Here is a 16,146-nt window from a genome sequence, read left to right as displayed (position 1 = left end):
TTTTCCCCTCTTTCCCCACCACCCCCTCCCCTAGATGGCAGGTAGTCCAATACATGTTAAATATGTTAAAGTATATGTTACATCCAATATATGCATACATAGTTATACAGTTATCTTGCTGCACAAGAAAAATTGGATCTAGGAAGAAAAAAACCTAAGAAGGAAAACAATAATGCAAGCAAACAATAAACAGAAAGAGTGGAAATGCTATGTTGTGGTCCACTCTCATTTCCCATAGTTCTGAGTGTAGCTGATTTTCTTCATTACTGAACAATTGAAACTGGTTTGAATCATCTCATTGTTGAAGAGAGCCACGTCCATCAGAATTCATCATCATATAGTCTTGTTGCTGTATATAATGATCTCCTAGTGCTGCTCATTTCACTTAGCATCAGTTCATGTAAGTCTTTCCAGGCCTTTCTGAAATCATCCTGCGGGTCATTTCTTACAGAACAATATTCCATAACATTCATATACCATAACTTATTCACAAACATTTTTGTACATGTGAGTTCCTTTCCCTTCTTTAAAATCTCTCTGAGATATAAGCCCAGTAGAGACACTGCTGGATCAAAGGGTATGCACAGTTTGATGTTTATGAGCACAGTTCCAAATTTTATGGCTCTCCTCTTTAAAGTCCAAAATAGCACTGGCATTTTTGGCTGCTATATCACATTGCTAATGTTGAGTTTGCAGTCTACCAAAAACACTTTTATCAAATCAACTTCTATCTATACATAGCTTTCCTATCTTATACTTGTAAAGTTTGGGGTTTTTTTATATCCAAGGAGAAGACTTTTACTGAGTTTCATGTTATGTACAAATTCTTTTGGATTCTGCACTTAGCTGTGTGTCATCAGCACATTTGTTGTACTATTTCTACCTTTATGCAAATCACTGGTAAAACTGTTAAATAGCCCATAGCCAAGCACAGATCCATGGAATAGTCTACTGGAGACATCTTCCACACTAAAACTGAATGAACAACCAATTATGAATCCATTTGATGGTATTATTATCTAATCCATATTTCTCCATTTTCTTCACAAGAATAATTTTAACAGTTAAAATCTAGATAGCTTTATCTCAACATTACTCCCTCTCTTCTACTTTTGTAATCTTGCCAAGAAAGATAAATGAGATTAGTTTGGCAAGATTCATTACTGAAGAGACCTTGCTGACTTTTTGTAATGACTGTTTCTTTTTCTATAGTTAAATTTCTAATCACTAACCATCCCTTTAGTGACTGGTTCTGGAATTTCCCCAGGAAACAAAGTGAAGCTCACTGGCTTTTGCAAACTGTTCCCTTTCCTTTTTTGCACTTTTCCCACCTTGTAGTATATCTCCATGTTCTTTCAGATAATCCCATTGGCTGGGTCTTTCAGAACCCAGGAAGTGGTTTATCCTGGGTCAAGTAGTTTGAATTCATACAAAGGGTAGATAGGTGTTCTCTTACAATTTATCTTGGGCATCTATTTGTAAAGATCAGTTTACTTTGCAAATACAAAGAACTGACTAGTTCTACATTCTCTCTGTAGTCAGTTACTATCATCCCTTCTTCCCTAAGCAAGGATCCTAGTCCTTCAAATCTTTTTCTCCCAACATGGGCAAGACCTCCATTTCTATTCTTATTTTTCAATTCATTCTGATACTGTATCTAGCATCCCTGACTTTTTATAGCAATTAAATGGCCCAATGAATAGAATGCTAGTACTCAAGTCAGGAAAGCCCAAGTTCAAATCCACTTTCAGATACTTACTGACTCTGGGCAAGTTACTTGTTTGCCTATTTCCTTATCTATAAAATCACCTATCTCACAAGGTTATTGTGAGCAACGAGATCATTATAAAGTGCTTTAGTTCAGTGCCTGGCATAAACACTATATATTGTCATTTTAATTATAGGACCATGAAAGAAGTGATAATCTTACTTTGGTCAGACCACATTTGGCATATTGTGTTCAGTTCAGGGTACCACACATTTCAGGCTACTTTCTCCTCCCCAGGTTTTTATGAAACTCATCTCTTTTGGTTCTTTGGCTTTTTATTAGATTAGCCAGTTTCCTTTGCTTAACTGCAATCCACGTCTCCATCACTTTACTCTAGGTATACCCCAAGACTTTGTCCTGCATCATTCTTTTTCTGCACCTATATCCTAGTAATCCCATGTATTCAAATACACATTCCTATGTGCAGATGATTTGCTAACTTGTGGAATCAAATTCAGGTCTTCCTGTCTAGAATTCTATACAGTATATATAGCATCCCAGCTATCTCAAAAGTACTACAGAATGTGACCTCAGGCAGAAAAAGAGAGAGCTGGCTCTACATGTGAAATAATGCTTTACAAAGGTGGGCAAAAGGAGAGGAAAGAGGTACAAGTGGAGACAGGAAGACTTTTAAGAATATTGTAGCAGTCCAAGTGGGTGATGAGAACTTGGGAAAGCTATCAGGACTTTATCAGTGAATGGGAATGAGAAGGAACAAGAGTCAAAGATGGAAGGGCTGCAGACGTGGAATACTTGAGTAAAATGATGGTACCACAGAAAAACATCAAAATTAAGAGGCTTGTGGAAAAAAGAAAATTCAGTTTTAAAATAAGCTGAATTTGAGTTGTTGGAGAACATGGATTTGAGTGCTCAGGGCAGTGTGTATATATGCAAGGTATATAAAATGTTTAACAATACCATATACACTTTTCATCACTTTGCAGTTAACTTAAAACATTTTCAAACATTTTCTCATCTCCACAATTTCGCCAATTACACAGGCAGAATCATCTCAGTTTTAAAAATGAGATAATAGGCTAGAGAAGTTAAATGATTTGCCCAATCATGACAAGTGATTGAGTTAGGAAAGGCATACAACTCAGATCTGTGAAAAACTACAGCAAATGATCCTTTCCCCCCCAAAAAAAAACAGTGTTCAAGAAGTAAATGTAGATGTAATGATGAAAAAAAAAAAACATGAAACTTGGAATTACATTATAGATCTGACTCTATAACTAGCCACATGACCTCCAGCAAATTTACAAAACTCTCTGTGGCTTTATATTTCACATTTCCCAGTCTACAAAATGACAGGGTTCATCTCTATCAGCTCCATTTTAGATGCTGGACCTCAGCCAAGATTTCTCTCCAGGACCACAGTCATCATTAGAGAGCTTCAAAACAGAGTAAAAAAGAAGCCAGAGGAAAATCATGGAATTCACTTAACTTCTGCCCTAGATTGTGAACTTTAAAAGCATTTTAGGAACCACAAAAAAAGACTACATACAGTTCATCATCCCCATTTCAAGTCTGAATATCAGATTCACCCCAATCCTACAATGCCAAGAGTACTGAGATACTGATAATCCATCTGCTGGTATTGTCCATTGTCCAATGTGTTGTATGTACAACATCAGATAAAAAAAAACACCCAAGTGCCTGTGTTTACTCAGCTACTGTCTCTGATTTTTAAATGGAGAAGTGGCTTGCCAAATGTCTCTCCTTAGGGAATATTTTTCTCTTCCTTCAGTACTTACATAGACAGCCTATGACAGCAATAAGCTGTAATGCCACAGTGACTTTATTGTTAGAAACCAGATAAGGCTGAATATGCATTTATGCAGACTTCAGTGTGTTTAACTACTCAGTACAACTCCTGATCCTAAGCTTTAATCGGCAAGTAATTGCCCTATTAGGTAATCCGTGGTTGAAAGTATGCCAAGTTGTTTTCATTCTTATGGGTCAATCCGAATCTTTGAATTTAAGAAGCACTAGGATACTAATTAGAACAATTGAAATAACGAGAAAAGTTGGGGTAATATTTAAAGGGATTCTAATAAACCTTGAAAAAAAAAAGTTATTCAAACTGTTTTACAAATCAACTAGGCACAGTAAAATAAGCAATCAAGGGAAGGATTTATTTTGTTGAAATCTAGAAGTAACTTTTCTATAAATGTTCATTGAAGATTTTCCTCCTCATCTCCCCCCATCAAAACAAGTTGATTTAACCAAGTCAGGTGATTGGCAAACTAAACATGGAAATACTATTATTACATTAAGTAGAAACATGTACACCAAATTGTACTATGCGTATTAATAAATATTCTTTATTTTTAAATTTTGCACATTGCGCTTTAACATATTACATCCAAACATTTTTTTTTTGCAAGTGGATGTCTACTTTGTAAAACCTTATATTCAGCTCATCATTTCTGTACAGAATTATAAGTACAACATTACTTTTTGCCACTAAGTTGCTTTTGTAAGTCTCACAGTAAGAGAAACATTTAATGAAAAGAGATGGCTTAAATTATAAGGCAGGCTTGCACAGCTACTCAACTAAACATACAAGCCTGAAGAAAGAACAAATTAATGAAGTTACCTCCACCAACGTCCCCGAAAACAAAAAAGAGAAAAGAATCACATTGATTTAAGATAAAATTCTGCCAAAAGTCACTAAATTAAGAGTTTTTGAAAGAGAAGGCGCAGTAGTCATCTTGAGTGTTTCAATGAAAGACAGAGCTATTTTATTTATTTTAGTTTGCTCCGGCCGTTGTCAACCAGCCACTACAAATGGGCCTCTTGTGATCATTTAAGCGGCAGTATTTATTAAATTTCTCCTTCAGATGTTGTCGGTACTGTTCTCTATTGCTGTAGAAAGACTGGTTGTTTGCCATAAATGACTGTATTTCATCTTGTGAGATAAAGATTTCCTCATCTGAAGTGCATTCAGACTCATCCTGCAAAGGAAAGCAACTATTAAACTAGGATTCGTAAAACAGATAATGAAGAAACAATATAGAACATACTGGTAGAAGGAAGAAAAAAAAAAAAAAATCCAAGCTTTTAAGTTTCAGTTACTATCCAAGGAGTTTCAAAAACAAACTTTTAAATATTAAAGAAAAAAAAATTAAGGACTATCAAAATAAGCAACCCTTCTTTATTGTTACTTTAGAAGATAATGATGACCACCACAATGGCAACCTGGAGTAAAAACTAGAAGGCAGGTCTGAACGCCGGGAAGCCCTGGGTTCCAGTCTCACACAGACAACAAGTTATGCACCCCTGCCCAAGTCACAATTTCTCTTTGTACCCTAGATAATTCCCTGAGTTAAATGGCAGAGCAGGGGTTGACCTGCAATAGTTAAGGGAATTCTTTTATTTCTCAGAACTCCTAATAATAAAGGAATCACAAGCCTGACTCAAGAACAGAAAGAACGACTATATTGCTTTCATAATAAGAACCACTAAAAAGTGATTTAAAATCTTAGGCTTGCTTGGCATTTTAGCTCAAATCCCTTATCTCTTTACCTGAAAGTATCAACTAAGTGAAGAGGATTCCAAGCATTGTCAACCACCGAATAGACCCACATGAATAATCTCTAACAGGGGCAGCTAGGTGATTTAGTATATAGAGTACTGGGTCTGAGATCAGGAAAACCCACTTCGAGTTCAAATTTGGCCTCAGCCAGGTTACTCCTGTGTAACCCTTGTCAAGTCCCAGAGTTTGCCTGCTTGCCTCAGTTTCCTCATCTGTCAAAATGAACTAGAGAAGGAAATGGCAAACCACTCCAATATCTCTGTCAAGAAAATCCCAAAATGGAGTTATGGAGAGTGGAAAAATGACTAAACAACAAAAAAACAACAAATTTCTAATAGAATATTTAATAGATATTTGCTTGCCAGTTTCTTCTACACCAAGGGACAGCATCATATTATAAACCCACTAAGAAGTCCATTATAAGATCTGACTGCTTAGAACCACACAAAGGACCCTAATCATTGTTAACAACATCACAGTCTTCATTTCATGATGTGAGGTACAATTTGCCTGTATCCTGGTTTTGCCTTGTTTCTTCATGGCATAAAACAGAGACAATGGAGGACTGTCATATCCAGCTTTGGTTAAGCAGCCCATTCCTCCCTTGTCTATAAGAATGGCTCCCATAAACTGACATTGGGAAAAAAAAAAAAAAAAACCCAGCAGTAATCCCATCTCACAGATGATTTTGAACATCCTTTGTTCTCAAGAAGTATACTGCAAAGCTAACTTTTTCCCAAACGTTCACCCTCAAATTCCAACAACTCCTTTCCTCTCCCCTTTCCCAGGGAGGTGAGAATGGAGGACAACTCAGCTCCTCATTAGGTACCATGCTTTGAGAAGCCAAGACGGGGTGTTCCACAGCAGCCTGTGCCCCTTTCTAAAGGAAAATAACTACAGCCAATAAAAAAACAAAACAAAATCCTAGACCCCAGATTCTCTTTACTCCATCCCCCTCCCCCAAGCATTAGTTCTCCCCTCCAAGTTTACAGACCAGATACCACCACCACATGTCAAGATACTTACAAGGAGTTCAACTAAGCTCTTGGCACCTTTTCCAGAGTCAGGACCGAGTGACGCTTCTGCAGGTTCTGCAAATTGTGGTACGTTTTTCCTATGTTCAAACCAAGGCAGTGGCTGCCCACCCTTTTCCGAGCTGCAGCAATTTTCAGCATGCGAATCTTTGGTCTTGTCACGGTGAAACACTGTGTGCACGGTATTTCCTGAGGTCTCTCGATTACTGGGATCTGTAATACAGCTTCCAAGCTTTTGGATCTGAAATCACAGTAAATAATTACTAAGCAAATTAATTACAATTCGAGAGGAAAAAATTCCTTGATAAATAGGTGGAAACAGTACTTAAAGAGATTATGGGAAAAATGAATGAGTTCAGTACTTTGAAATAGAATCTTAACACCTAGGTGAGCTCTAAAAGAGGACTGACATGACAGAACACAAAGAAAATACAAGTCACAACAGTTCCTTAAACACCTTAGAAAGTCACAAAATACACTGATCCTTGGGATTTTTGTGCGGAGGGGTTTTTTGCTTAATGAGCACAAGTTTTTAGATGCTGTGAATTATTTAAAATAAAATAATAAAGATGCAGAATGAGATTCTTGCTATAGACAAATACCTACATGTTCATCACACTTCAACATTTTGCTTTTCTTTTTCTTCTTTTTGTTTTTTCCTTTTATGTTATTCTCTTCAGAATTAGCCCAACATTCCACACAGCTATCGCCGTCCTCCTCTTTGTCATCACAGTGATGAACACAGGAATCATCACCTGAAAGAGGGAGTACTCTCTCAAATGTGCTCTTAAAGAAAATCAACTACCATAAGAGAAATAAACAAAAAGTTCATCCTCAACCTACCATGTTCATCATGGTTACATATGCCTTCAGTGCAGGCTACATCTGAGCCCTCCCGAGAACCTGTCTCACTCCCTTCCATGCTAGATGAGTATCCACAATCACTACCATTACAGTGTGGAGATAAACCTGAGAATAAATCAGAGGTTACAGTATAATTTGTTCTTATACTTAACATAATTTTCTCACAACTAAGAAAAACAATTTTGTAACTTAACAGATCTATGATTTTATTTTCTTTCATCTAAAGATGCAGACAAACTTAAAGACATGTTTAAATAGCTCACCTTTTTTTATTTTAGGAGATCCCAAAAGATTGCCACTACTTGGACAGGTACAGGAAGTGTTTTCATTAGTAACAATTACTTCTACGCAGCTGTTACCTTCTTCTGTACTGCCACAGGCTTTGCAGCTGTTTTCCACAAAGCCTGTCTCCTTAAAGGATCAAGGCACAAATGATTATAAAAGTCACTTAAATGATTTCCTTAGCATTTATAATATAAAGCGATAAACGGAGGGAAAGCTTAATATTCTAAAACATTCAAATGCTGTCTGCCCCAAAATGTACAACTGTGAGTAAACAATTACAAAAAAGTATATTCTAGAATTTGACAGATTCAAAACCTAATGATTTCAAGTAGATTAAACACATGAGTTTTTCTGTATCCCATATCACTGCAGAGTGGGCTGACATACTATCTGATTTTATCTTTAAAGTTAAAGAATTCAAGTATACAAAAAACAGTAAGACGCTATGTTTTTTGTCCTAACTTACTACTTACTTTAGTAGCAAAATTTAATTTTAACTAGGAATTACTAAAAAACAAAACAAAAACAAACAAAAAATCCAAAACACCAGACTTGTCTTAAAAGTTGCTTCTTTGAGGAATTTTTGGTGCAAAATACTCATGAGTTGATTCAAAATTACCTTTTCTTGGCTCATTTCCTTTTCATCTGCTGTTTGCAAGGGGGCAGGAATGTCACATACACACTTATTTTTCCGCCTATTCTTCCTTTTTTGGCGCTTCTTTTCTTGCTTGAGTTCTCGTACTCTTTCTTCTTCTGAGAACTCTTCACAAAGTTGTTCTAATCGGCTAATACCCTGTACTTTTTCCACAGCCATCTATTTAAAAAAAAATAAAAGATTACATCATCAGATAATTTTTTTTTTTTGCTAATCTGACAGTTTAAATTGTTATCAGATAAAAACTGATGAATGAATTTTGAAAATTAGTTTCAACTAAAGATTTTAAAAATTTTCCAAAAGATTCCCCATAAGCCCAATCTTATTGGGGAGGGGGAAGGAAGGGGAAAATTAAGTCTGACAATATACTATATTTGAAGATTAGTCTTATGGAAAATCTGTAACACAATAGGGAAAATTTTTGACCAAAGGTTTTAGAGCAGCTTTCCATCTAATAACACAAATAAGTGGAAACAAGTGGAACTGAGGTCTACAAGTTTCCAAACTAATGGCTGTGTGTTCCAAGAGGTTAAATTAAATAATATTAAGACTAAAAAGATGTTACATATTATTTAAATGGGGCTGGGAGAGGTAGAAGAGAAAGACTTTGAAATGCAACAGGGAAAAAAACCCACCAAAAGGAGCCATGACAGAGAAAGCTAAATGATAAAATGGTAGAGAGAAAGGGAAACATATTAAATTTAGTGTAAAATATACTTAAAGTTTTATTATATGTATTTTTATATAGCTGTGTATTGTCAAGAGCTTTGCAATCTTTTGTTAGTTCTCTCACAACATCCTGTTAAGTAATCATTAGCCTTCATTTTCTAGCGAGGAAGCCAAGGGTAAAAAAATAGTAGATAGATCAGAAAAAAAAAAAAATTAGGTCTCCCCTGTTCCAAAAAGACCAAACAATACCTATATCAGATACAAATGCTAAAAAAGAAAAACTATCTTATTTAATATTCTGATAAAGCATTCTCACGTCCTGAAAAGTGTTCTTCCATACCTCAAAACTCTTGCGTAAAGCATCAACACCAAGATAGAAAAGCATCTGCCATGTCTGCTCTTCAGCCCGCAGTTTTTGCCAGATTCGATGCAGTCGTTCATAAAGATGAATACCCAGGCAGGTCAAAACTTCTTCTTGGGCTATGTCTATTGTCTTAGCATGCCTTTCCCTCCGCCTATAAAAGCATTAAAATCAGTCAGTGACTTTCCAACAAATCTAGCACATTAAAGCTTTTGTATAATCAAGTTTATTTTAAAACAACCTGAACACTAAGATGTAGTAGGAAAGCTAGATATCTACAAATATACACAGAAGTGTATATCTATGCATAGGTAAACATACATGCATGTCTGTGATATCAAAGACACAGAAGCACACATGTGAGACTTAAAATCTTACTACAGCTAAAAAGGATGGTAATTCAGGAACTGGCACTTGGAGATTATAGCAACACAATGCTATGTAGCAATTAGAACTTTGGAATTACCCAGTCAAATACAGTTCATTCAGTGTTTTTTTTTTTTTTGAATTTTTTTTTTTTTTTTTTTTTTTTTTGGTGATTGTTGGTTTTGTTTTTGCTAATGACAAAAAACCTGGAAATGGAACATTAAGAAGCAGGAAGATAAGGATAAGATCTAAATTATTCAGCTCTCTCTCTTATAAGAGAAATGATCCTAAAATGAAAAACTACTTCACCCACACACAAAACGATGAAGGGATTAAGAATGCACTTAATTAAAACAAGTGACAAACTTTATTTTTTCCTAATTTTGTTTTCATGATACCTAGCCAAAGATCACATTTAGTTTGGAGGTTTTGTTTTCCTTTCTTAAATTTAAAGGAGCATGCACAGTTCATGAATTGCTTACCTTAAAAACAGAGCAATTCTATCCAAAGTGCTGATACCCTGCTGCCAAGCCTATAATCTTGAGCAATATTAGCAAAAGTGGTTTTTCCATAAAACTATTGGAGGCCCATCCACAGAAATTACCCAGACTAAAGCTTTACAATTCCACATGAATGGAAAAGTCACTTTTAGATCATTTCAACTGAAAAATGACATTCATATAACAAAAAATGTCCATCTCCTTTTGATCCAACTTGGAGCATGGAACTGAACCAATAGTAACAAACCATTTTCTTCCTATTTTTAGGTCATAGAATAAAGAAAAGAATATTTCTGGATCAACAGACAGAACCAAGAGAACATGTATTATGAAGGCTGACTTCAAAACATAGGCTTTATATCTAAGCATATGTAATGAGGCAAAGGTGCAGAAGAGATTTATTTACAAGGCTTAGAAACAAACTTTCGGTAATAAAATAAAGAAGCAAAGCGCTAGATAGCCCATTCTAGCAAATTACATACTCATACCCTCCTGCGAACTCTGGCTCAGCTCGACCCAACAGATGTGCAATGAAATCTGTTTCACAGCATACATGTATGTGTCGTTCATGTGGACAGCACCGCAAGCCTTCATATAGTGCAGCACAATAACCCTTCTCTTTGCTGCAATCAAGCTCACCAATAAGAATATTGTATGCTCGAAGTACTTTATTTTTGCAGTCAGTACAAAACCTAGTAAAAATTTAAAAAGGCAAGCAGTCAAAATAAGAATTGGCTATGATGTAGACTCAAAAGAATGTTAGTACTGGAAAGGATCTTAAGAGATCATTTAGTCCAATTCCCTTATTTTACAAATGAGAAAACTGAGGCCAAGAAAAGGCAACTTGCCCAAAGAAACAGAGCTAGTGATAGAGTAGGGACTAGAACCCAGGTGTCCTGAATTCTGCCCAGTACAGGGTCCTACTACTTCACTCTGCCTCATTTAGTAGATTAGCATAATGATGGAGACATTTTTCTCAATCTACATCATTAAGCAAGCCTCTAGGAATATGCTGAATGAACAGATGAGTTTTAGTTTCTATTAAAATATACATTTTAATGTATCAAACACTAAAATTTTCTATATGGTCTTAAAATTCTACTTTACACAAACAATTTATTACAAGTGTTGGACGTGGAGTCAGGAAGACCCGAGTTGGAATCCTGCCTCACTTACTAGCTGTATGACCCTGGGCAAGTCACTTAACCTCTCTTAGCCTCAGTTTCCTTATCTGTAAAATGGGGATAATAGCACCCACCTCACAGGGTGGCTGTGAGGATTAAACATATGTAAAGCGCTTTGCAAACCTTAAAGCGCTATAGAATTACTAGTATTATTATTATTAAATAAGAGAAAAAAGATTAGGTTCCTTATGTCTTAATATTCTTTCAGCTGAAAATCTTGTCACAATGTGGATTACTAGCATCAGACTGAGGAATGTCAATCTAAAATGTTTGTGTATGTATGTATGTATGGTGTGTGTGTGTGTGTGTCTGAAAGAAATAAATGTTATATTCATGACTCCCTCTACTCAGGCCCCCTATTCCACAATTTTCTCATCAACTAGGGGTTAAGAATCCTTTTTTTTTTTTTTTTTTTTTTTAATACCACCTCAGCCCCCAACTCCACTTCTGGTGCTGGAGGGGAGTGGTATAATTCTACTCTCGTACAACCCATTCACCATCCCTTTAACTATTAGGTACAAAACTGCCTTTCCCTGACCATACCACCTTTCCTATGTGTTATTTCCCTCTTTAGAATATAAGCTCTTTCAGGGCAGGGACTGTCTTTGCTTTTTTATTTGTATCCCCAACACTTAACAAGAACAGTTTTTAGCACATACTAAGTGCTTAATAAATACTTTTTCATTGACTGATTCAAAGAATACGTTTTTCAAATTCAGGCATTTTAGTAGACCTGGTAAAGAGACTGATACTTTATAAAGATAACACTGTCACTCCTAAGTTCATCAGCCTTAAAAAATAAATTAAAAATAAAAAAATAAATCAGTATTTAAAAAAAAAAAAAAAAAAAGCAATGACAGTGAAGCAGTTTTTTATTTTTTTTTCCAGAAGGCTATGTAGACAGCTAAATACCAGATTGTTAGAAGTACAACTTAACTTTTCTTAAAAATTTGCTATACAAAGGAAGAATTAAGGTATGCGTTTAATAGCAGTATTGTAAGCACAGAAGCAAATAGCACTCTGCATATGATTGAGAATAGTGATTCTTAAGAGTTTGCTAAGTCACTTAATGAAGTCAATTTTACAGTTGAACACATTGTCCAAAGATGCACTATTGAAAAGAATTTAATCCACTAATATACTATCTCAAAAATCTATTTTAAGCTACTAAAGCTTAAGATTGCACTAAAACTTCTGGGATTTCTGTAGTACAATGAAATTTATGCTCCTTTGTGTTCAGGAAACTCACATAATGCTTAAAAAAGGGGGGGGAGACTAGCTGGATGTTTATAATATATACATACATATATATATATATATATATATATATATATATATACATACATACATACATACATATATATACACACACACACACAAATACACATATATATGCATGCATTTTTTACAAAAAGGCTAAAAAATGATCCCTTATAATTCATACCATATCTAAATAAGATTTAGATTTAGGAAAAAATAAGGACTTGAGATGTTTCAAATCAAAAATTTGACAGCAAGTGTTACTCAAATACTCACTACTGAGCTTTTCTTAGAAAAAGCCTCTACCAGGAACAAATTATGCATTTTGTGATCTTATCTATAACTTATTTGTCTATAGAAACTGTGGTAAAAACGGAAGAGGCAGAAATCAAATGCTAAAATAAAGTTCTTATAAACCTGAGCTATTCTCTACTCCCCCCTTAAGTATATAATTCAGTTAGTTATGACAAAAAAAATTTGAAACACGTTAAAATTCAAGGCATCTTGGAAAATAGGCTGTGATTTCTTTTATGATATAAGCTTTTTATTCAGAAGGCAGGGTTTAGAAGTTTCTTCTACAAATAAAGTAAGGTAGGAGAGCCATCAGAGTAAGAAACTGACAGAAAATTTTTAGTCAGTTTCAATTCCAATATCTGCCCAAAAATGTTGCTTTAAAGCAAAAATTCTTGACTTAAGTTGTCCTTTTCTATTAAAATTGAGGAGATATATATTTCCTCAATTTTTAGTATATATATTATATTAATTATATTATAATTAAGTATATTAATTAATATTAATATTTAATATACGTATAAATTAAAAATTGAGGTTCTTCATCCCTCATGTAAATATAAAACATGACAGTGTTGATATTAATTATATATATATATATATATATATACAATACTCAAAGAAAATAAGTACTTGATCCAAGTGAGACAAGAATGACTTATCAACATATTAATTCACCAAAATTTATCAACATAGTAAAACTGAAAGATAAATGTAAAGCTACTTCCCTTCTTTAATTATATAACTATATGTTTTAACTATTCCTGGCTATACTACTCATCCTCAAATCAAAAACTCACTTAACATAAATCTATTTGCTAAATAGAGTAAGTCATACATTATATTCTACAAGCCAGTGCTATAACTGAGGTAGTTACAGTAAAAGCTGAACCTGAAAATGTAAAGGGCTAGCTCTAAAATCAACTTTTTTCTTTTGGAAACACACAGGAAAATAAGATTACTCCCAATTGCCTGCTCTAAATTTTCCTAGTAGTTTACAAATTGTTTTTGGGAATCATTCAAAGCAGATATGACCACATACGCAGTACAACTGGATTTAAAAGACTAAAGTGAATAAAAAAATCCCTGAATTGAAATAATTCTAAATCATGTTTTGCTATCAGTGAGAAAGTCTAAAAAACCTATCCCAGAGGCATAAAGAGAATTACTATACAATAACTAACAGTTTGTATCTATAGGGCCTTGTCCATAATAAGCACTTAATAAATGTTTTAGTTAAGGTAAGAAGCAGGTGAGAGGTTTCATGTCTTTTAAAATTTCATGGTTTTTTTTTTTTTTAAATAGTATTTAAAGATAAAATAATTTCAGCTGTTGAGGGGTTGTTTTCTTTCCCATAAGGAATAAATAAAACATTTTTTAAGTGCTCATTGTACAAACTGCTATGTTAACTGCTGGGGATACAAATAGAAAAGGAAGACAGTCCTTGCTCTCATGGAGCTCACATTCTAATATGGGAGACAACACAAATGGAAGGTTTCAGCTGCACATCAGATAGAAAGGTTTCCTGTTCCTTGGGGTGCATCAGCAAAGCAGATGTTAATGTCTCTTCTTTAATGTCATTTCCAGTCATAATATCTTATCAGTTTCTGTTGATGAACAATTTGACAGTGTCAAGGACTTTGGTGACAAAAGCTTTCTTTTGGGGATCTTCAAAAGATGTGGCTGTGTAGCACCTGCAGGAGCAGTTGCTGCATCTCCACAAGGGTTGCTTCCCAGAATGATGACTGTGGACACAGGTTTAGAAACATTGCTATTCCAAAGATTCTTGGGTTCAGGGTTCCGGGCTGTCTCCACCAGGGTCTGAGGGGGAATGGTGTCAAGGTGGTGATTTGACTTGCCTGGCACATGCTGCCTCCTGTCTGTCCCTCAGGGTGCCTTGCTGCTTCAGCTAGGCTGGCTTGCCTGCCCTGCATATATAGCAGTTGACTGTAAGCTGGTGGAGCATTCCTGCCCCCTTCTCCATAGGGGCTGCCTCCCTGGGTGATGGCTGTGAGTGCTGGAATGGAAGCAGGACCTGTGGTCTGGGGGTGTTGCCAGTCCCAGGGCACTCCTGTGCCTATCTGCCTGTTGGTGGCAGCTGATCAGCAGTTGCTGGTGGTAGTGATGAGGAAGGGGGCCCCTTCTCCACAATGATTTCTCTCCTCTGTAGGCTGTAGGGTTGGGCTGAAAGCAGGTCTCGTGTTTGGGGGACACTGCTATTCCCAAGGCCAGCCCTTTTATTAACTTAATCCCATCAACCTCCCCATCTCCTCCAATAGATCACCCCATGACCATCCCTTTTCCAGCTCAAATGTTTAATCTCAATCTTTCTCTTGGCTCCTTCCTACTATCTGCAAACATGTCCAGGTATGTTCTAAACTTGGGGATGAGAGGGAGGGGAGGGAGCTCACCACTCACTGGACCCTATCATCTCCTTCAAGTTAACTGGCCTTTCTCTTCTCTTTCACAGCCAAATTATTTTGTCGCCTTCTTTTCTCAGCTCTTTGCAATCTAGCTGTAGAGTTTATCACTCAACTGAAAGCTTTCTCCAAGAATCAACAAAATTTTCACAATACTTATTCTTCTTGGTCTCTAAACACCATTTGGCATTACTGACTAGTATTCATGATATTCACACTCTTGATTTTTCTCCCGATTATTTCTTCTATGTCCTTTACAGGACCATCCTTTCCTCCCAATGACTTTGTCAGCTTCCATGGATATATTTTGAAATCTCTATTCAGAGATTTAATACATTATGGGGCTATGTTTCTAGCCCCAAGCTCTCTTTTGTGCTTCAGTTCTATTATCACCAAATGCCCACTGGGCATTTCATCCTGGATGATTGTGGGCATCTCTTAACATGTCCAAAAGAGAAATTCATGTTTTTCTTAAAAACCCACTTCTCATAACCTAAACTTCCTAGTTATGTCAACGGTATCTTTCCTTGACATCATCTTTAACTCCTCATTCTCTCTTTTTATCTCACACCTAAAAAGTTCCTATGTCATGTCATTTCTACCTCAGTATCTCACTTCTGTCCTCTTAACTTTATTCAGTCATCATGATAGTTTGGACCCTAACCTCTTACCTAGACCATGGAAGCCTGATTAAACTCTTTGCCTCAAGGATCTTCCCTCTTTGTTGCATCCTCTATGGTAATGTCAAATTGATTTTCTAAAGCAAAAGTCTGACATACCACTTTCCTGATCTAATAAACTATTACCTCAGAATCTTTGGCATATAAAGCCTTTCACAACTTGGCTCCAACCTACCTTTTCAACAACAGACACTACCTGCCCTTCAAGCATTTTGATCTAACCAAACTGATCTTTATTTCTCCCATTTCTATACCTTTCCCCAGAGGC

At 35.7% G+C, this 16,146-nt stretch overlaps 1 protein-coding gene across 5 annotated transcripts in view; it reads right to left on the bottom strand.

Moving 5' to 3' along the window:
* Nucleotides 1-4,067: 4,067 nt before the first annotated feature.
* GGNBP2 (gametogenetin binding protein 2) overlaps nucleotides 4,068-16,146 on the bottom strand; it is a 28,638-nt gene continuing 16,559 nt past the window's right edge. For 3 of the 5 annotated variants that reach the window (XM_031966540.1, XM_031966542.1, XM_031966543.1), the window contains 8 exons: nucleotides 10,526-10,735; nucleotides 9,157-9,331; nucleotides 8,112-8,306; nucleotides 7,471-7,618; nucleotides 7,187-7,312; nucleotides 6,950-7,098; nucleotides 6,336-6,584; nucleotides 4,068-4,728 (listed from right to left, as the gene is read on the bottom strand). In XM_031966540.1, coding sequence (XP_031822400.1) covers nucleotides 4,525-4,728; nucleotides 6,336-6,584; nucleotides 6,950-7,098; nucleotides 7,187-7,312; nucleotides 7,471-7,618; nucleotides 8,112-8,306; nucleotides 9,157-9,331; nucleotides 10,526-10,735 — 1,456 coding nt within the window. In that variant the 3' untranslated portion in view covers nucleotides 4,068-4,524. The remainder of the gene's footprint in view (nucleotides 4,729-6,335; nucleotides 6,585-6,949; nucleotides 7,099-7,186; nucleotides 7,313-7,470; nucleotides 7,619-8,111; nucleotides 8,307-9,156; nucleotides 9,332-10,525; nucleotides 10,736-16,146) is intronic. The other 2 variants (XM_031966541.1, XM_012548108.3) reach the window with 1 other exon arrangement.

Source organism: Sarcophilus harrisii, chromosome 4 (genome assembly GCF_902635505.1).
Source record: "Sarcophilus harrisii chromosome 4, mSarHar1.11, whole genome shotgun sequence".
Classification (NCBI taxonomy): domain Eukaryota; kingdom Metazoa; phylum Chordata; class Mammalia; order Dasyuromorphia; family Dasyuridae; genus Sarcophilus; species Sarcophilus harrisii.
This window is presented reverse-complemented; position numbering and strand designations above follow the sequence as displayed.